This window comes from Homarus americanus, unplaced genomic scaffold (genome assembly GCF_018991925.1).
Source record: "Homarus americanus isolate GMGI-L3 unplaced genomic scaffold, GMGI_Hamer_2.0 scaffold2040, whole genome shotgun sequence".
Taxonomy (NCBI): Eukaryota; Metazoa; Arthropoda; class Malacostraca; order Decapoda; family Nephropidae; genus Homarus; species Homarus americanus.
The window spans coordinates 945-24313 of NW_024757483.1; the positions used below are offsets into that span (position 1 = coordinate 945).

Sequence of the window (23369 nt, forward strand, 5' to 3'; positions counted from 1 at the left end):
GTACAGCCCATTCTTCCTGCATCACCTGAAGAGGCACTGGGAGGGAGTGTATATTAATATGAAGTGAAAAATGTATTGTCAAAGCACTTGGTCAGTAATGTGTCCAAATTTAAGCTTTCTAGCTCAAAATTTTCCATAAATAACATCCAGACAACATTAAGTGTTGAGTTGAGTATGCTTCTAATATTCTCTTGCTATTACAGGAAGTGGATTCAATGGAGGATGAAGATTTACCGCTGTCAGACGTTTGGTATGTTGAATTGTACTTGCCATTTGGAGTTGTGATGAAATACAGTATTATGTTGATGTAATTGTGAATGGGTGCTTGTAGTACTTAATTGTATTATTAACTCCTTCACTTCAGTGTTCAAATTATGCAAAGTTTAAATAGATTTTGCGCCTTAATCCTTACAATAATTTTGTGTCATTTATATTAAGGTGATACAGCAATTATTAAAGCATAATATTTCATAGCTAAATAGAGTAATTTCTTACTGCTGGCTTTGTTCCAACAATTTCAGAAAGAGACTCAATTATAGCCTCAAATCTGGTGTAAAAGCATGTTGTTGATAAGCCTCCAAACTCCTCATTGCTCATGTCCCTCATTGTTATCTCTACCATTAGCATTGGGGAGTTCTGATGGTCAGTCGTCATTGTTATTGTCACTGCTGTCGATACCTTTCTTTTCTATATCTCTAAATTAGGTGTAAATTAATGTAAAAATAACAGTAAATTTATTGTGTGGCAGTTGTGGTAAGACTGGTGGAGGAGTGTGGTGTTTTTTTTATGAGGGAAAGACAATTGTTTGAAGACCGGGTTGGGCAAAGTGTTTTATAACCATTTTCCACGCTTGTGTGGATTAGCCGTGATTATCTGATGGCAACTTTCCATTCTACAGTCTTTGCATTCCCTCTTGTCAGGTTCTTAACTCTTAATGTCATTTCTTACAACCTCTCCCCATGTCATTCTTGGCTCTTCTCCCCCCACATTTAGACTCATACACCTCTTGACCTAATTAGTGTGATTCATTCTCCAAAATTCCAAACCATCTCAGCATACTGCTACACAGAATTTTGCCAATAGAACTCAATACCAGCCACCCTCTTACCTCTGAAAAGGATTTTTTGTCTTTCAGTGCCACATTGCATATCCACCTCACTAGTCTCATTTAACTTGATGGATAAATGTATTGCAACTGCATAGGTTGTAGTAGAGTGGTGTGGTCCAAAATTGTTTGGGTACACCTGTTTAAAATTTGCATGACAGGAGAAATTATGTATTAATGAATATATGTAGCACATAGTGAAAAGTGTTCACTTACTTAAAAATTTCTTCTATACAAAAGTCTATTCAGTATACAGACTGCATATAGTGAGGAATATCTATACTTAAACACTTGTCAAAAGGTTACTTTTAACAAGTTTTATGAACAATCTGTAACCCAGAGAATACATTAATTCTTTAGAAGTTGCTATTTTGCATGACCTGGCATTTTCTGAGAATGCAGCTACTGCACTGTGTGGAGTTTTACTGTGCTCAGAAACCTTCACCTAAGTCATTGATGAGGACCTCAGATGACTACGTACCTGAGGCTGATTACCCCCATTTTGTTATTTATTTTTTTTCCCAAGTTTTTATCCATTTTATTATTATTATTTTTTACAGGGATTAGCCCACCCGGGCACAGGTCACTGACCCACATCGGGGCCTGGGGGCGAAAATGTCAGGAAATCTTAATCAAATTTATGGAAAATATTTTTTAATGTTTTACCAATAATTATCAGGGTTTATACTGATTATTGTAATGTATATTATAGAAGTATTTATTTTTATTACTCTTCTTATTGATATGAAGCTCTTGCAGACGAGAGACAGGCGCACCCCTCCACCTGTGCCCATCTTCACTTTGGACCAGCTGGCATCTAGTGTTGCGAGAGACAGTGATGCGAATGCTCAACTGATACATTTGGTCCTGTGGCACTATTTACCCATTCAACAAGCTAGAACGATTTATAACAACAATGATGAAAAGGTGTCTCTAAATTATTTTTGCCAGTCATATGTACAGGAGTTGTTAGCATTCAAAGATATGAAGTTAAGAATGCATTATAGGAAGAAAATTTTGTTGAAGAATTGGAAAATAAATTGGCATTCAACTCAAAAATTAAAACAAATATTTATTGGGGTTTATGATGATAGAAATATGAAAAATGAGGGAGTGAATTTAGAACTTAAATGAGAATAAATTGTGTGTGAAATGTAAAATCTACTTTTGGGGGAGGATTAGTAGTTGTGTGTGTGATCTGTTGTATCAGGTCATTAGGGTAAAGTACAATGATGAAATTTTTAATAAAATTTTTAGTTATAGATTTTGTTGAAAATAATAATGTGTGAAAGAAATTCACCATTGTTGTAATGTTCTGTGAGAGGGAAGTTGTACTGAAGATAGAATTATATATGTTGAATGTGTGTTTAACAGTTTTGATAATAAGAAAGTATAAGTTAAAGGTATATTACTGTAAGGAATGACATTTTTAGGATATCTAATGAAGGGGAAATTCGGAACTGAAAAGGTCCGCTCCAGTCTATTATATTGTTGTGTGTACTTTACATAAAATGGATAAAAACTTAGATTTTTTCTTTTTGTTTGAGATGGTTTTGTCATAAAAATTTACATTTGAGAGAGATCTGTATAACAGTATTCTCAACCTCTTGGTGCTTGGCATAACATGAACAGTGGAGATTATTGTTAATCCACTTGAATTACGATACCTGTAGTATTTAACCAAGTCATTAGTGCTAATTCAGCATATGGGCCCAGTTAGAGCTGAGGCCAAAGTGGTTAAGACCCAGACACTGAGTCAGAGACAATTTAATTTTTTTATGCCAAGATAATGGCTGCCAGACTGATATTAGATATTTAGAAATGACAGTTGATCAACTGTTCAGTGTTTTCCGGGTGTTTTTGTATGTTTGTAAGCATAATTCCTCTGACCCTTGCTTCATGCGAGGATTACATTCTGCAAAAACTTCGCCTGACTTGAAATCACAAAGTGAATTCTTAATCTTATGGGGATGTGTTCTACAACCATTTATGGAGCCCCTCTACCTTAATTCTGGCACTTTTTCATAACGACAATAAAAGACAACAGTAATGCTATAAAAGTTGAGGAAAAATCATTATAATACTCTAAGGTGGCCTAGAAATAATTAATATGCAATAAACTATAAACTAAGAAAAGCGAAGTGTGTGTATGAGTGGGAGAGAGATAGAGAGAATGAACGAACGAACTTGGGAGGCAGTGGGCTGTAGCTATGTTGCTGACTCGCCACTCTAATGTGGCTTTGAAAAAAATAAAAATAAATAGTATAAAGCTATAAAATAAGAAAACTTAAGAGCATGGGTGTGTATGTGGGGGAAGTGAATGTTTGTATGGATTCGGTAGGCAGGAGGCTTTAACCGAGTCAGTGGCTTGTCACCCAGACCGTGCTCCCTCCCCTTGGTGTGATGTCATGGCATACAGATGCACACACACAAACTCACGAAAGATACACCTGGTTGACTGCCTTGCTGAACTGATATGATATGAATCAATTTCATTGTTTATCATACATCATACAGTATTACGGTCAACCTTTCGCTGAAGTGAGGTAACTCTCACTACCCTAGCCCTGATAAACCAACTGACTGATCTCTCCGAACAGACCTGACAATGAATAAATAAATTTGTGGTCTTCAAAGGTGTTGAGCAAAAATCTGCATCATTGTTTGAGACAGACCTAAGCACCTGGGGATACCTGAAAAAAGCCTCAAGACTTTGGCTCGTTGTTCATTTTTACATGGCTTCTGTTTGTTCAGTGTTTTTGAAGAATACCTTGTATAACTATAGTACTGTATGTACTGTGTAAATTAAGGGTCAACTGTGAGTGCCTTGAGATAAATGTGCAGTATTTTCAGGTGCCTCCAAGAGTGCCCTGGCACTCACTAGGCTGGTTTGGCCTTTGTATCTGTATTTTACTTACTAAATACTGTTTTAATTTCAATGAAACATAGTTTATCACTGAAAAAAAAATGAAACGGTATTATTCTGTCTTTTTTTACCTATATTCGTACTGTACAGTGTATACTGTAGTGTGCTAATAAACCCCTTGTGTTTAGGGGCTCTCTGCTGAATCAAATTATTTGGCATTAACCAAATAAAACATTAAAAGAGTGGCATCCCCATAGTGAAGGGGTTAACTTGGGGCTGAAATATTGAACACTTAATAATTTATCACATTTTTTCAAAGCCATAATTTTTGTGGTTCCTACACCATGGTCACAGAGTTTAAGTGTTGATTCAGTACCATCACTTTTGCATTTGTTAGGAAACATTATAATGGTAGCATAACTGATTATAATCTGCTGTGCATTATGAGTGATGAAAAAGAAATGTGAAGAGCACAAGTGCACAGATGATTTGGGAAAATTTTTTATATTGAATGTACAGTACGCCCGAATAATTCGTTAATTTTTATTTCGCAGTCCTCTATTATTCGCATGATGACACCCTGGATGTACCCAAGAATGTCTGCGGGTATTTTTAAAGTTGCCGTCATTTTCACTGCTGGGACAAGGAGCATTCGTTCTAGAGACAGTAATTTACTTTACCTGTATTGTGTATGTGTGTAGACACACACATATATATATGCAATACAGGTAAAAAAAAATTGTCCTGAGGGCAAACACATACATTTCTTTGTACACAAGTGAAAATGTACTCAACCTTTCGATTGTAATTATTGAAAAACCTGCTTTCCACTGTTGCAGCTAAAGCCAATGGTAGACTTGGCTAATACAGAGTATCTTTACCTTTATAAATAAGGATATATTTGTACCACTTTATTTGACACGAGTCAGACCTATCATTGACTATGAGTTTAATACTGGTCACTTTTTCTAGCCAAATATAATGAATTACTCCCCCCAAAATGCAGCATGTAGCAATAAATCTAGTCCCAGAGTTAGCATACATTGCATTTGTCATATGAGGACAGATGCAAATCCTTGGGCCCATAGACATTACAAGACAGAGGGAAATTGGACATAGGATTGAGGTTTACTAGCTACTGCATAAATACTAAAACATTCACTTCTCAAAAATTTTGAAATGCAATATTGTACCAATTACTGTACTCTCAAGAGGCCACAGCTTCGTGTTAGCTAAACCTGATCATTGGAGAACCACTATGAAAGGAAACTGATTAGTTAAAAGGACCATAAATCCCTGGATTTTTTTGTATTGCCCACCTCCCCTCCCCAAAGTGTTCTCATATGAAGCGTGTCAGTTCTTTTTAATGGATAACAAGGTATGACCACAGTATAGTCGAGGTTAACATAAATAATTTAGTCTTGAGTTGGCCATTGCTGTATGAAGAAGTTAAGATATTTTCAGAGGGACATAATTGTATTGTAGTTTCATGATTATTTCGAAATGTTCAGAGCCCTAACACCACTCACCAAGCCCTCTCTTTTATTTTCAGAGTGAACCAAAGTATGTTCCTCTGAAACTACAAGAATTGCAAGAAAAAAGCTCTGATGGAGAATCTGATGACTCTTCAGTAAAGTCCGTCCGCTTCAGCAAATTGACAGAGGTATGTAGTGATGCTTCTTTTAAGAGAATACCAGTAACTATTTAAATTTAAAGGTAAGTCTAGATTGTTGGGAATGTAATTACTGAAAGTGAAGATCTTCAACAAATTCTTTATGTCCAGGGCTTAGTTTTGGAATTTCTGTAGTTCAAGACAGAGTTAATATGATTTAAATCAGAGTGAAAAAATCATGATTAGATTTTATTTTACTTATTTTTTTATACTAATAATAGAAACTATATTTTCCCTTGAGATTCTTTGTGGTAGTATAGCTACAGTTGATATAATTCAGCTCCCCACTAACTTGAATAATTGATGCAGAGCTCTTCCGGGAATGAGAGATTTCCCGGTAATGATACAAATTTCTCAAACCCGGAAAATTCAACATTCCTGGAATTTTTTATTGGTAAAAGAATACTACTTCGCTATTCGCAACCCCATTCTCATGGTGGGAGGCTACTGTCTTGCCTTTCAAGAAGACTTGAAAAGAGGCTCTTTGCCCTCGAGAATATTGCCCCATAGTTCTTATCTCCTGTATCTGCAAGCTGTTTGAAAAGATGGTCAAGTCTCGATTAGTATACTACCTGGGGAAGAATGCCCTTCTTTCACCATATTAATCTGGCTTCCGGATGATGCTGCAACAACAGATGCTCTTGTTTGTATTGAGTCCTCGGTCTGTGAGTCCTTTGCTCATTGCCAACATCTCATCTGTATTTATTCGACCTAGAGAAAGCATATGACACAGCTTGGAGATTCGGCATCTTTAAGGACCTTCAAAATTTTGGCTTGCAGGGAAATTTACCATCAATAATAGGTCAGTTCTTGGGCTGTTGGACTTTTAGGGTCCACATTGCCACAGAAATGTCAGCACCACATATTCAGGACCATTGCAATAAATGGGGTAACAGCTTCTCATTGTATGTAGACAACTTGGCCACTTGGTATGCAGCTTCCCGCAAGTTAGTGGCTGAACGTCACATGCAACTTGCACTAGATAAGGCTTTTCATTGGACCACAGAGCATGGTTTCAAATTTTCTCCCTTGAAGACTGTTACCATGCATTTCTGCTGCTGCCGCCAAGGTGTTCACCTCAATTCCAATCTACAGCTCTATGGTTGCCTGTGCTGTGTCACAGAGACCCATTTACTGGGCATTATCTTAACAACCAGCTTCTATAGCAGCCACATGTTTATTACCTGAAAGAGTCTTTAGTATGCTCTCAAGTTATTGAAAATCTTGGGGCACACTTCTTGAGGTGCTGACCGACGAATTCTGCTACACCTTTACCACATAGTACTAGTTAGACCCAAACTGGATTATGGGTGTGAGGTGTGCTCCTCAGCCACTGAGGTTAGACTCACTACACTGAACTCTATTCATCATGCTGGGGTGTGACTGGTGCTTTCAGGTTCTAGCCAATTCCAAGTCTACTGGTTGTTGCTGATGAGCCACCCGATGATCTTCGATGCCAATATCTCCAGGTCCAGTGTTGGTTTTGCCTCAGTTGCCTTCTGCAATCTGTAACCAACACTTGTGTAGCTGACGAGAATATGTCCCCACCCTACACTTAACATCCAAGCCTCGCGCGACCTTTTGACTTCAGGATAAGGGAGGTTGCGAGTCTTCTTTGTCTTTCTCCTATTCAGATATGCCCCAAGCAGTTCCCTAGAGCTGCCCTGTGGATTCTCCCTGAAGTTCAAGTTTGTCAGTATTTTAAAATAAGGAAGGACTTGTTCCTTCCCTGTGTGGTTCATTCTCTTTTTTTTTTAGAGCATGCCTCGTCTCACAGAGGGACTATCCCTGTTTACACCGAGGACTCAACGTCAGATGTAGGTGTGGGTTTTTGGGTACCGGTAGTCTTTCCAACTTCTGCCGTGACAGTAGTCTACCCGCTACGGCAGCTGTTTTACAGAAGAGCTTTCAGGTATTTTACTTGCCCTCAAGATTATTTTTACCCGACCTCATTGTGATTTTACAATATTTAGCAATTCTCACAGTGCTCTCCAGGCCTTTGCAAGTACAGTGACCCCTCGTTTAACGAACACCTCGGTTAACGTAATTTCGATTAACGAACTGCCTTCCATAAGGACCTTCAATTCGGTTAACGAAAAAAAATTCGCTTAACGAACTTATTACGAACCGACCTCAACATGTTTTCGCTTGCACTGACCGGGCAACCAGGTTTAGTATCAGTCCGCCAATACATTAATCGGTTCTAGGGCTTAAATTCCTTACTATTTTTGTAAATATCAAGATGTTTATACTATTCAATAATTTTAAAAGTTTAATATTCAATTTTTTAGTCATTTTAACAATTATTGAACAAAATTGAAGGTAAAGTGACTAGTTTAATGCGCGGCATCCAGCCTCTTAACACAGCAAACAGGCGTCAGTCTCTCTCTGTTTTCACTGGAGGTAACATCTTGCTTGAGACTCTCTTCAACTAAACGCTTTTTTTCTGTGTTTCCAAGCAAATTATTGGTCATTTTGAAATATATTTTATATATTGACAATATATAATGCAGTGCAGCGTTGATTTAAAGAAAATAATCTTGAATTAAACCAGAGAGCTAAAATTTTATGGATGAAATGGCACCATGGGGTGACTTCTCTTCCACCCCAATGCCTTCTCTTCTTCCTTCTCCTCCACCCCCATTCTAAATCCCATCATCATCATCATCATCCAGGAGCCTTCTACATACACACCTCAAAGTAAGTGAACTTTTCTACCATTTTTGTTGAATTTAGGAAATTTTCGGTGAGCTGGAACCAATTACCCAAAAACCCATTGAAACAATGGTTTCGGTTAACGAACGTTTCGGTTAACGAACGACCTTCTGGAACGGATTGAGTTCGTTAACCGAGGGGCCACTGTATCTCATTGCCTCATCCCTTGGTTATAGTTATTTTAGAGTGGCTGTTTCTCTTTCAACATCTGGGCCAGAATTTCATTGTTTGCTGTGGCAAAAACAGCTGCTCCTCACTCTGTGGCACATCATTAACATCTACCTGCTTCTGATATGAAGCCAGTAATAAGAGCTGACATCCACTCAAGTTAGCAATGCAGGTGGGATGCTGTTGGAGCAAACAAGCTCTGCAACATTCATCCTGCTTTGGGTGCCTGGGGATATCAGGGACTGTAACGCCGCTAGAAGACTATTTTGGTCCACCTCCGCATTGGCCACACGCAGCTGACACATGTTTTTTTTTTTAATGGAGAGGGTGCCCCCTCCCCATTTTGATGACTGCATGGTCCCATTGACTGTTCGACACCTGGTGGAGTGCCCCCAGTCTTACAGATCTTTGTCGTGGGCACCTCTCCGAGTCCCAGGGGGGAGACGGGCCTTACCATTTCTTTGGTGCTGGGAGGAGGAGGGGGGGGGGGCAGCATGGGAGGGGACATCCTCTCCTTTGTAGAGGAAGCTGCCATTTTACAAAAGCGTTGAGTTTTATCGAATGTTTAAATGGTTTTATGAAAAATCTAAACTATTTTTATTTATGTTTTTTGGCTTTCATTATTTGTTTTTAGCCTTCTAAGCTTTTAGTTTAATTCGGCTGTTGCATTGCCAGGGATGTAATTACCACAATCAATCAATCAATCTCTTCTATCTTTACCAGTGTTTTATTTGTGGATAATCCCAAAAATCTTTTATCTCCTCCCCTAAATCATAAAATTGGATTTCTTATATTGTTCCTTTGTCTCTTATAGGATATTCATTTATAAAAATTTTCATTATTTTAGGTTCGGCAAATGTCAGAAAACGAGGCAGTTGATGCCATGATGTCTCGCCTGTCTTTTTCTGCCTCTGTCCGTGCTGAACAACTGGCTATGCAGGCAGCAAATAAATTATCTGTTAAGGAAGTTATGAAAATATCTAGTATATTTTGTTTATTGGTAAGTATAGATGTTGATTTTATCTCGGATATTCACTTGGCTTTTTATATTAAATCTCCTTCATTCTGTGTATGTGTGTGAAAGTGAGAGATATTAATTATTATTAAATCCTTGCCAAGTTGCTCTCACAATATTGGGAGTCAAGTAAACCCCCCATAACTCAGCACATATGGGACCGAGGCCTTGCCAATTAATCAGAATTTGCCGGCAAGTATTATTTCACAGTCACAGTAAATAATTGTGCTGACAAGCAAAAGATTACACTTTATACATGACACTTAACACTATCTGTACGGTAACGCTTCATGGGCGCTTAATCACTGTCAGAAGGTCTACCAGTGACACGAGGCGCATGTAAACTGATGATCATGGGGCCGACATGGGCTACTAAGCATGGGCCAGCTTTTGAGTTCTTGCACATAACTTGGCTCCTGCTAACTTAGCGCCAATTTGCCGACTACTCCAAAATGTAATGGTTATCATGTGCCATACCAACTTATTGCAAATTCCGATTTATTGGATGCCAGAGAGTCCTAGTCTCCTCAGATAGGACGTTTCCACATCTTCTTGAGTTAATATGTTTGCCCTATCATGCTAATGTTTATTTCCCCAAGTGCAGAAATTACCAGAGATCAACACAGTAAAGTTAATTTCTTTAAAGTATCAGAATATATATATGATTAATTAAATACTGAAGAACTGTAGTGATTCTTCGTATGTTCGTCTACCAGCCAATCAGTTATCTCGTAACAAACTGACCTTCAGCCTCAGTTGCAAAGTTCGAGCGAACAAACTATAGATTTCCCTCTGTTTCCCAAGTGTTTGGCTATGAATAAGCTAAGACTCAGGGGCTAGGAGAACTGTACTTATCATTATTGCTGATTGATGAGATTGTTGGGATTCTTGTGAGTTCAACTTTTTATCTCCTTACTGCTGGCTGGCTACCTTAAAATTTCATGGTTTAGCTGGACCATATATTGTTCAGATCACTCCTGGTGTGATTGGGTGAAGGACTGTCTTACAGATAGTGCATTGTTGATATGAATTATGCTTCCTGCCACTGAATAAATTTACTCTTATTATGTCTGGCAGCTATCATGGGGTGTTCAGTATGCTAGAATTTCACGCAACCTTTGGCCATACCAATAGGATTTCATAGTTTTAGATAGTTTGAGTCTTTGAGGTTTCTTCCTAATCTAGATTTATCTTTTTTTCAGTGGTTTGCAGGCAATTACAGCTACCAAATAGCACTTAGCAACACAGAAGCTGGTGTTGTCAATATTATTTCATCAACATCTGGATTGTTTACCTGTGATTCTTGCTGCCATATTTCCATCATCCTTAACAGACAAGTTTACTCTCTCCAAATTGGCCTCAGTTCTTCTTATGGTTGCAGGTGTGGTAAGTAGTCAAATATTGTATTAGATGTAATGTACAGTACTGTCCATTTTTATATTATTACAGGTATATTATATTATTTTATTTTTTTAAGACTGTATCACATAACCAGCCAAAGGCCCAGATTTTAGCATATAAAATTTTATGCTTCATCTTTGTGATATTTATCCACCAAAACTTCCATAGTTCATAATATATCATAATTCAACTATTTTTCAGAAATTTCCATCCTCAAAGTTTGCACTATCCAAAATTGCTAATGGCTATGTGTTGTCTGTAAGAATGGTGTTGGTAGCGTCAGTAATGTGCAGTGAGTGTGGAAGGTGGGTACACAAGAGGTGCAGTGGTGTGGATGGGAGACTGCAGGATGTTGTTGACTTTAAATATTTTGTACCTGTATGTGCAAATAACCACAAGGGTGGATCCAGGGCGGGGGTTCCCTTTTCAACAGAAAATTCCAATACTTTTTCTTTAATGCAGTATTGTACTCAGGCATTTTTGTATTGTAAAAAGTATTTACTATTGATTTTAGAATATCTCCTAATATCAAGTGCACATAGCCTCAAAATGTACATGATATTGGTCAGATTTAAAACATCTTCTGGGGGCTTACAGGTAAATTAAAGAGATACTGTAAATTTCACATTTAACCCCATTCATATCTGCAGGCGTTCGTAAGTTGGACGTTCGTTAGTCGGGGATCCCTGTACAGTATTGTAGTGTATCTAGTTTTCGAGATACACTACATGTTCTGGAAAGTGTACATGTGATAATGATACATGTTTGAAAGCTAGGAGACCTCATTACTGTTTTGTGATTGATGACAGTGTTTATCCAAGAAAAAAACAGTTTAAAACTTTGAATATACCCAACAAATATTTTTAAGATATTTTGGATATATGTCTTGCCAATTACTTTTCAGGTTTTTGTTAGTTTGGAAGACCTCAACCTTGAAAGTTCAGTTGTGCCTGTTGGTGTGGTATGGTCAATAGCTGGAGCTATTCTTTATGCCTGTTACATGGTCTTCCTGAAGCACAAGGTTCCAACTGAAGATCGTATGGATTTTACTATGTTCTTTGGTAAGTGAATTAATTTCCTCTCCTTTCCCTTCTATCATCTCTCTCTCCTCTTCTTTGCACTCTTCCCTCCCCTCCCCCCATTCCATGCCCTTAGTACCCAGTTAGCTCTGGGAGATTTATTGATCAATCAGATATTGTTTTAATAATAATAAAAGCTGGCACTTTTGAGAAACAAAAGCTCCAATTCTTCCAAGTAATTCACTAGCGCTCAAAATTTCACAAGTCAAAGTTCTGAGAATAAAAAAATAAAAATAAAAATATAACAAAAATCACAAGAAGTGACAGTTCATTAATCCTTAAGTTGTATCACTTCCAAAACTCTTTTCAGGATCATGTGCTTTCAAAATAAAAGAAAGGTCTTAAGTTGTTTCTTAAAAGCCTCCACAGAAGTCAGCTGCTTCATGGATGCAGGCAAATGATTGTACAATCTGGGTGCGATATAGGAAAAGGATTGGGCCACAAAAGAGCATTTCCACAATGCTCTAGGTCAGAGGATTTAGTAGGTTGGACAATTACTTAGGCTCATCAAACATAAGTGCCTTAAAAGTCATTAGGCAGAGTTTGAACTTTTTTCTTTCTTTAATTGGAAGCCAGTGCAATTCGATTAAGAATAGGGTAGTGGAAGTCCTCAGTAGGAGAGCACATGTAAGCCTGGCATCCTTTTTCACCACCCTGAACTTTTTTCACTAGATAATTAGGTAGGCAAACCCATAAAGAGTTAAAATAGTCAACCCAAGACAAAATAAGTGAATATAAGTGCCACAAGACACTGTCTATCTAAAAACTGTTTCACAGCCGATAGATTTTGAATATGAAAGTTGCAACTGAGTTTCTATGCTCTTTAACCTTTTAGCTGAATGAATTCTTCTGGCATTAGCAGATGCTTCCCCAAGGTATACTAGAGACTGTCAATTGATTGAAAATGTCCAAAGGAGGGCTACCAGACTGGGGCCTGCTCTACAGAACCTCAAATACTTAGAGAGATTAGAACGCCTGCAACTACCTAGCTTATACTACAGACGGGCGAGAGGCGACCTAATCGATGTGTATAAACACCTCAGGGGGCACTGCTTGGTCTAATGTACATACCTGGAGCTGGCGGACGTCCGCCTCACAAGGGGTCACAGCTCAAGGTTGAAGAAGCCACAAGTCCATAAAACTGTGAGGGCAAACATGTTTGGAGTGAGAATTGTGAATTCGAGGAACAATCTACCCGAGAGTGTTGTGACGGCACTGAGTGTGAGCTCATTTGAGACCAGATTTGACCAACATTGGAGCAGGTTCCGATATACTCAGGAGTCAGTGCATGACCAGTATTCGCCAACAGTACATAACAGAGATGTGACCGACTGCCCAAGCTGCTAATGAGCCAATCAGTAGCAAAGAGGATAAAAGTAAAAATAAAATGAATATAGTACCTAAGTGTGGGGCTGCCCTCTAAAGGGTTAATCGAGATAGACTCTAAAATTCAGTTTTGAGTCAAAGTATACATTCCAAGATTATGAGCAGAATTGACAGGATTGAGTTGTACTTCTCCAAAGTTTAAAGAGCCAAAATCATCTGTGCTGTAACCCCTCCTATTTCCTTGGATGACGATAATCTCGGTGTTGCCATCATTCATCTTAGGTTTTCGTCTAGCCATCCATTTTTTAATATCAGACATCAAGAATTTCAATATCTCTCAATATCCTTGACATTTATCATTTGGACATAAAGCTGTGTATCATTGGCATAGAAATAGTAAGGCAACACCATGAACATCCTGTAGGTTATGTATATAAGCTACTGTGCCGAGTAGCAACCCTGTACATAAGCTACTGTGCCAAGTAGCAACCCTGTACATAAGCTACTGTGCCGAGTAGCATTTATATATATAATCACGTGGCAACACTGCACGTGTTATGTGGCAACATTGCCCCGAGGCTGCCATATGGCAAGGCAGCTTCAGTCTGACTGTGTGAGCCGTGCTTGGCACACGCTGGTCACCACTTGTATTTCTCTCATCCACAATAAACGGACTCAGTGTTACTCAGTGTTTCCCTAGCCATCACAGCATTCTTCAGGGCACACTAGTAACCTACACATCCAGCAAAATTACAAAACTACTGGTATGGACTGTAAACAGAAGTGGTCCCAAAACTGATCCCTGTGAGACGACAAACTGCAAAGGGACCGGGTCTGAAACGGTTCCACCAACTATCACACATTGAGATCACTCTGACAGATAAGACTCAAACAGTGAGAATGCATCATCATGGACACTGAATGACCAAAGATCCTGAAGCCATGCTGCAGAGAGATCCAGTAGGGCCAGGAGGGAGGACTTTTCTGTGCAAGTGTTTATTACCAAATCATTATGAATTCAACATAGGCAGTTTCAGTTGAATGATGCAACCTATAGGCTGACTGGACCAGATGGATCACTTGCTTCTCTCTAACAGAGAAAGTAACTAATCCAGCATAGTATGATCTCTGATGAAAATGAGACTCGAGACTGGATGACTATAATTTTACATATTTTCAGTATCAAGACCAGAAGTGGATGTAATAAAGCCTGTTTTTCAGATCACACAAAATTACCCTCTGAAAATCACATATATATGATTCTGCAAATAAAGTCTGCAGTATGTTCATAAGAGAGTGATACCTTAATACATTTGTAAGATCACGACAACAAAGTCTTCTTCAAATCCTTGATATAGTGCAGAATGTTGTTCACCTCTGTAAGACAAAATGATGAAAGAGTGAGTTCTATTGTGTAACTTGGTTAAAAATAACTGAAAATTTCTCATCTAAAGAAACACAATCAAGGTCACATGATATCTTTGTCATAAAAACCTCAGGAAAAATCTGAGGCAAGCTGACCATTTGAAGTGGAACAAAGCATAGTAATTCCAGACCTTTGGCCCAACAGCCCATTCATAACTGTATATATTTTTTTCTGGTCACTGCCACATGAGGCCATTTGACTTCTGTAGTATACAATATTCAGCGTTGTGTGCCCACACTGAACAAACAACAGCCGTACGCACAGTCATATTATGTACTCTGATCTAGTACGGTCTGTTCACTGCCTGTGCTTCTCTCATTCAGCACTTCTACGATCCATACAAAGTGAACTTATAGAGGAGTCATTCCAACGAGAGTCATCTCGTACTGTAATTTTCTTTGCCACCTCTGGACAATAATGGTTTGAAATGGACTAGAAGACATCATTATGTAATATCAGCATCTCCTCAAAGAGCAAATCAGAGGAGTCGACCCAGTTCAAAGAATGATCAACTCCCTGATCCATCATGATCTGGTCAATGTTTTTATAGTTCTTGAAGGTAATACTTTAGCAATATAGCTGTACAGTAATATGAAATGATAACTTAACCACTCTCCTATTACATTTACCAGGTAGTCATAAGCTAATACAATTGTGTTGTCATTGAATTTCTAACTGTCACATCGTATTCATATGCCATACTTCAGTTACTTGGCAGGCATTGTATTTACTTCTTCATGGGAATTCACACCGTTAAACTGTCAGAACACAACACTAACACAAAGAGAGGATTCTTATTTTTCAGGGAGAGATAATTTTGCTTTATTCTGTACAAATTTATTGCCTTCAGTTGTTCGGGTGTGAATTATTAAAGTGTAATGATTTTAACTTCTTGAAATAAAACAAAATTTGTGGCACAGTTGGTGTAGGTACTGTAGATAGATAGGTTGAATGTATTGGTCTTTTTAATTTGTTTTCTTATTAATATTTTTTTTTCTCCAGGATTTGTGGGCTTTTTCAATACCATCATTCTGTGGCCCGGGTTCCCCCTGTTGGATGTTTTTGGATGGGAGACATTTCAGTTGCCAAATCTGCAACACCTGTTCTACATGTCTGTTAATGGCTTAGTAGGAACTGTCCTGTCTGAACTTCTTTGGCTTTGGTTAGTAATGCTTTATCAATTAAACCATTTATAACAAAGTATTGATATTGTCAATCTCATTTATGAAATTTGATTAATATGTCCAGAATTTTTATGGTTGGGCACTGATGACCATGACCTCTTTGAAATGTTGATTCCAGCCATTATCTCCCATATGTTTAAACCATAGATTATGATTATTGAAAAACCATCATAAAAAAGGAAAATAAAAAACTATAGGTACAGTAGCTAAAAGAAGTATCTGTACTTACTCTGTGTGAAACAATATGATACCTTAGGTTAGTTTATAATCATCTTGAGCCTGACTAGACAGTATGGCATCAAGTACTTTTTGAGAATGGACTCTGTGGTTTGAGGATGCTAGATTGTGTAAAGTGACAGGGAAAATGTAGAAGGATGTCTTTGAGCATTGTTGTGGAAGGGAACAATATCGCACAATGCATGTGTCTTAGCGGTTTAGAGGATGAGTGACAAAAGCGAACAGTGTGTGTGTGTATATGTTCTTGATTGTAGCCACTGTATCATAAAAGAGAAAAAGGATGTACCAAATAGGTGCTTACCTTTATACTTTATTTCTTGAAATAAAGTCTGAATTTGTTTCTAAATTGAAGTGTTTCAGAGAATATCATACATTCCTCTCTTAGCTGATAATGCAAGAAAAAATTTGTGCAGTAAAGATTCTTTTTTTTTTTAATTGTCTTCTTAGTTAACACCTTCTATAATTGTTTGACCTACATTGGAATTACTTGGGAATTGAAGGTGTTTTATTTTGCAGGGGATGCTTCCTTACTTCATCATTGATGGCTACTTTATCTTTGAGCTTAACTATTCCCTTGACAATGTTTGTGGACATCTGGCTCAAGGGCATCAAGTATTCACTGCTAATTTATATTGGTGCAATTCCCATGATGACATCTTTTATTGCTGTCTCACTTCTCACACATTATGAAAGCTGGGACCCATTGATGGATGGAATGAAATATCTTCATAGAAAGTGTTGGAGAAGAAACCACATGTACAGGTAAATTTAACTTTATATAATTTTCTTTGTACAGTTGTACCCCACTTAACGCGGTCAATTGAACCCAGAGGGTCCCGCGTTAAGTGAAATCCGCGTTAAGTGAACAACAGAACATATGGGATTAATTCCAATAGAAACCGGCCTGACCCCCAAACTCCACTTTTTGAAGGCACATACCTATGTTGTAGTAAAAATAACATCTTAATTTTATGATGGTACATGCACACAATTAATACTTAAGAGAAATACAGTCGCCAAGTTAATGTCCATTCAAATAATGGACTCAACTCCCTCCCTCTCTCACACTACACTCGCTGGCTCTTCCCTCTCAGAGAAATTTTTGGGGGAAAACCACTAAATTTTAATAAATAATACCTCAAACTAAAGTTAGGATAATACAATTGACATTGCTGGATTCCTTGTAAGACCAGGAATATTTTGAATATAAATGTCATATATTTTGCACAAAAGATAACATAGTTACCTAGAGAAAAAATTTTATCTAAAATTTGTATGTTTAATGAAAAATATATGATGTTTATATTCAAAATGATCACCAAATTATAAGAATTCCAGCAATGTAAATTATATTCTGACCAGGTAATTTGTATGAATTTTATGAGCTAAAACAAATATCTTCAGTTAATAAAAAAAAAAATAATCTTCACAACACTATCTGTCAATCAAAGTACCCCACCTTGCCTCCCCCCCTCTTCCAACCGCGCGGTCAGTCCCAACCCTCCCCCCCACCCCCCACCAATCCTCCCTTCCAGGGTTTTTAACATTTAGTATTAAATAATACCTCAGATTAAAGTTAGGATAATATAATTGACATTGCTGGATTCCTTGTAAGACCAGGAATATTTTGAATATAAATGTCATATATTTTGCACAAAAGATAACATAGTTAATTTGAGAAAATTTTTTATCTAAAATTTGTATGTCTAATGCAAAAATATGATGTTTATATTCAAAATGATCATCAAATTATAAGAATTCCAGCAATGTAAATTATATTCAGACCGGATAATTTGTATGAATTTTATGAGCTAAAACAAATATCTTCAGTTAATAAAAAAAAAAAAAATTCTTCACAGGGTAACAGATGGTCGGTCGGTCCCTCCCTCCCCCCCACCCCCCACCAACCGTCCCAAGGAGATGTGTGGGATAACCACTAAATTTTAATAAATAATACCTCAAACTAAAGTTAGGATAATATAATTGACATTGCTGGATTCCTTGTAAGACCAGGAATATTTTGAATATAAATGTCATATATTTTGCACAAAAGATAACATAGTTAATTTGAGAAAAAATTTTATCTAAAATTTGTATGTCTAATGCAAAAATATGATGTTTATATTCAAAATGATCACCAAATTATAAGAATTCCAGCAATGTAAATTATATTCTGGCCGGGTAATTTGTATGAATTTTATGAGCTAAAACAGGCAGTCAGGCAGGGTGGGGCAAATCTAAAAATAGCGTCTCGAGCCGGACACTCACCGCGTATATGTGGAAAAAATCCGTGTTAAGTGAAAGTTCAGCTCTGGCGAGGCACCGGGTATATGATAAAACGCGTTAAGTGAAACCGCGTTAGGCGGGGTAATACTGTAGTTGAAGCTGATGGTATACAATATTAAAGAAATATAAATTTTGAATTACAGTATAGATAATAGATGTACACTTAAGTTATATTTTTTCTCCAGATCTTGTAGAAAATATGATAAGTTTTTGTCTCGTAAATGTTATATTGCTTTTAATTTCTGCATATTGGCATCCATCCAAGTGTTTGCCTTGGATGAATCTGTATACTGTACAGGGGCCCCTGAATAATGAACGGGTTACATTTCAGGACCCGTTCATAAGTTGATTTATTCATAACTCAGAACCTTGTTAATAACGCAAAATAAAATATGAATAAAACACCCATCCTTATCTGTCAAATCATAAAATTTATAATGCCATAAGTAACAAATAATGTATGGAGGTGTGCTGCTGAACAAAGTAGTTTTACCTTGGGAAGTACAGTACCAGTGATTTTATTATGAGTAGTATTAGGATCACAATAATTCCATGCTTGTTGTTTGACATCATAAGATGGGTGTACAGTAGGGAGATGGTGATGGTTAGTTGTTGATCGGTGGTAAAGAGAATACGACATGCACGATTCTCAATAAATCATTTCTTACCATATTTTATGTTATGTACAGTACAGTACTCTTGTGAATGCAGTACTCTACTGCTGTGACGCCATCGTGGATGAAAATAGGCATACGTACTATAGTTAAAAAAGTCAATCTTTGCGATGTTCAGACCCTAGCCCTCTTTCCCATAAGAAGTTCAGTAAAGAATGATTCACAACTAATTGAGGTTTCAGGAACCTAATATCATTCTTTATCGAGGGTCCAGTAATGTATATTGACACCAGTGTAATTCATAAGTTGCTTGGCTATCTAAATACGTATCGTCAATTTATTGTCAAACGACATTTCTAATAGTATTACTCGTAACAGAATATGTACCATTGTTGCCACATGGTGCAGTATCTGAATTTTAAATAGTTTTATAGTGGTTTGATAACAAAGGTTTAAAGTACATTATATAAAGGATCAACAAACCATCCTTCTCCCTTATCTCAGTATGTTTATCGCTTCTCTGTGCTTGTTTGAGAAGAAAAGAAATCATTACAATACTCTAATGTGGCTTAGAAATAAAGAAATTATAAAACTAAAAAAAAAAAAAATTAAGAGCATGTGTGTGTATGTGTGGGAAGTGAACATATGTATTAAGGCATTGGGTCAGCTGGGTGACTGCCCGGCTGTACTGTGTCACGTGCATACTGTACCAGGAATACCCCAGTTATCGCAAGGGAGGCATTCCTAAAAGTCATTGAAAATAACGAAATTGTGAATATTGGGGCAATTTTCCCCATAAGAATTAATTTGAATAAGGGGAGATGCTTTCTCAGCCAGCAACTTTCACCACATATATTTCAATAGATACTCCTCATTATCCAAGGCAATTACGGACCTTAGGCACCAGGGTTGCATCACTTGTGCATATACTGTAGTACCAGTAAATGTTAGGAATAAATAAAAATTATACTACTTACCTGCATGGGCCTACATCTAGCAGGAACTTTCTGTCCAGGTTTCATGAGTATAATATCCCCACGCACCAGGAGAGACCAAGGGAGGTTGACTGTGTTACCATCGCGACGAGTCCACTGGAGGGTGATGCAGGGGGAGAGGGGGGAGTGGAGGTGAGGATAGTTCTCGGCAGACCACAACACATTGCCGTGGTATTCTGAAAAAAAAAAAAAATGGCACGCATGACACCAACGGAAACAAGCAAGAGTAAGTGACAAAGAAACCTCAAATACTGTAGTTAGGAGAGAACAGTGGTGGGTAGTGGTGTAATGATAAGTGTAGAAAGTTGCAGGAGAGTAGTGTCAAGGTCCTAGTATGAAACAACGCACACACTGACGGTACTTTTGTGGGTAACTAAATAAAGAACCGTTTTAAAATTCACAGACAATGTTCGGATATTAATAAAAAAACGTTACCGTAAGTCACAATGCTTTACCTTTAAGATCCTTTAAGACGTTGTGTGTGAGTCTTGGGACCTCTTTGTGCCTCAGCTGAGTGTCCCACCACACCAAGTACACGTTAAGAATTACTGCTAAGAAAATGAAGAAGGACTCGGCAGGAAGATGCTGGTACCTGATAATAATAATAAACATATTACATCATCTGTAAATCTAAACAGAACAAAATTCATCTTAAATTCTCTAATGGAAAAATTATTAAGGACATCAGAGTAGTTATCCTATCTGTCAACAAATGGTTGCTTTACTGCTACTGTATGTTTGCTTGTATTTACACTCATACCAAATCATAAGGTCATATATTTTTACCTATGTATGGAGAATATTACACCAGTCCACATTCTCAGGTCAATATATAGCACAGAAAGAATCAAAGGTAACTTCATATGCCTGTTGTATTTTATGGACCCATACTGTACACACCTGGGGTCATTACATGCAGCGAAGGCCACCAGCAGCACGATGCCTTCAACGATCAACGCTATCACTGATGTCCAATGAAACACAGAGAGACTACTCTTGTGGTGGAAGGCTTCATACAGAACACTCTTTGGTCCAAAACCTTTGTTCCTGAAATATAAAACATAATACAGTATCACCAAACATATGAGGTGTTTACAATAGCAAGGGCACATCACTGGGTTGCTCAATTTCCCATTTTCTGTGTCAGTCCATAGCATCATTGTCAGGCAATGTGGATACACCTCCAGCGTGGTACAATCCCATAAGAAACCAAGGGCAGAAAACATGCAGTACAGCCCGAATAATTGAACCGAGTTGAGATATTCGCACATACGCCCTGGTTAGTCTATATGCCCCATTTACAAGAAAGTACAGACTCCAATATGCCCCACAGGTTAATACTGTATTTCAAAATTAATTAATAATCTTTTCTACACTTACTTTTCAGCTTCTGTCTTCTGATATTCATCCAAAGCGATGGAGATGTCCTCATGCAAGAGACTGAGGGCCTCACTTGTGGGTAAGCCATCAGCACTGCAGGCCATTTCCTTCAAAACAAAAGGAAATATTCTACAACAACAACAACATTAAGCAACAAGTTTATAATCATTTTACCAAACCTGACATATAACACACAGGAATGAATGCTACTATCTGCCAGTATAACATCTCCCATCTCCTTTCTTTGTATTTCACTTGAATCAGTTTGTACACAACACAGACGATATATATAACAGTAGAAGAGCTGACGGAACGCTAAGTCATGAGGCCATCACCAGACTGTAATTCTTCTGCCAGATGTCTGTGAGGGATATTTTGCTGATTTTTTTTTAATACGGTACGACAGATGATATATCCAGGGTGAATAGACCACAGGTTCAAACTGACTGCCTTGGTGTATTAATCAATCAAGCCATGTGCGCTGATTAAGCAGATTGAGTATTGCTTTTGAAGACATATTCTGGACTTAGCTTCCTTGTCACACTGCCATCACCAAGTAACTGAACATTGCAGCGAGGATGACAATGAACAGAATGATCTATGTAAAAAAAAATATATATATCCACTAAAACTGCTTAAGAAATAGTCCTTTATTCTTGTACAGTATCCAACATTTCAAGTGTTACTCGACTGTATTAGTAATTCAGACTTTTTCGACATTTAATCGGTCATCTGAAGCTACCCAGAGTAACATTCAATTATAAATATAACTAAAAATAACAAAGTAAACACAAGCAACAAATAAATAAATTACACAGCTAAAAATTAATTCGGGTAAAAAAAATTCAAATAAAAATGACATTCAAGCGACTGATTATAGAGATAAATTATAAAAGAAAATAATATAAATAATCCACTAACACTATATTTTCATTGTTAAGAACCTAACCTAACCAAAAATGACCACAAGATTATTAGGTTAGATTTGGTTTTATTTGGGTTAGGTTAAAATATATTAAAATTGGTTAGGTTGGTTAGAATTACCTTTGGCTAGGTTAGTTTGGGTAATTTTAATATTTTAGGGGACAGGACAGGTGAAATAAGGCTAAACTATATCAAGAACTGGTCAAATAAGGTCAAATTATAAAAAAAACAGGTGAAATAAGGTCAAACTATATAAAACAGGTCAAATAAGGTCAAAATATGTCAAAAATAGGTCAAATAAGATCAAACTATATCAAGAACAGGTCAAATAACACAAACCCAGAAAGAACTTGACCTTAATATACACGTAAACAACATAACACTAACCCATTATACATAACTCATCTCCCTCGCTAAATAACACCCCCAAAACACACTCTTTCACATCATATACTTATTTAATCCCTCAATATACAAATAAATAATTATGTATTCACTCAAAAAGGTCAATTATTATACAAGCACAACAAGTCACCATTCGTATCTCATCTACAACTACGTAACTTTATTCTAGTTTTAAAATTAATTCAGGTTTAATTAGTGGTTTTAATATACGTTTTAGGACCTTACCTGATTGTTTATCACATGGTAAGGGGAGAGATAAAACTTGAATGGGAAATTTGGTCTGAGTTGTGAGGAGTGATCAGCTGTCATCCTAAACACCACAAACAACCTAAAGAAACTAATTTAATGGTGATAACTTTTTTTTTCATTATTCATGTATCTAACGCACAGTTCTCTTATTTAAATATATAATTTTATATATATTTAATGGTTTTATTAAACTATTGAAGATATATATAAAGGTTGAAATTGTATTTAATAGTTACGTAAACTACAGTATGTTGGTGATTTAAATTCTTTTTCGTATTTCAGAAAAGATAAATAATACTGCTAGATATATAAACCGGTCTAA

The 23369-nt window shown here is 37.1% G+C and overlaps 1 protein-coding gene and 1 pseudogene across 2 annotated transcripts; one reads left to right on the plus strand and one right to left on the minus strand.

Moving 5' to 3' along the window:
- Positions 1 to 503: 503 nt before the first annotated feature.
- LOC121857577 lies at positions 504 to 17028 on the plus strand (annotated as a pseudogene).
- On the minus strand, positions 11997 to 23120 carry LOC121857578 (transmembrane protein 94-like). 2 transcript variants are annotated; one of them, XM_042353655.1, is made up of 6 exons: positions 23024 to 23120; positions 21470 to 21576; positions 20990 to 21136; positions 20545 to 20681; positions 20072 to 20265; positions 11997 to 13162 (listed from the first exon to the last, which is right to left on the minus strand). In XM_042353655.1, the coding sequence occupies exons 1-6, from the start codon at positions 23105 to 23107 to the stop codon at positions 13115 to 13117; spliced, it is 717 nt and encodes a 238-aa protein (XP_042209589.1). In that variant the 5' UTR covers positions 23108 to 23120; the 3' UTR covers positions 11997 to 13114. The 2 variants fall into 2 exon arrangements, with proteins under 2 accessions (XP_042209589.1, XP_042209590.1); XM_042353656.1 differs by lacking the exon at positions 11997 to 13162 and adding an exon at positions 14499 to 14724.
- Between the last annotated feature and the right edge of the window lie 249 nt (positions 23121 to 23369).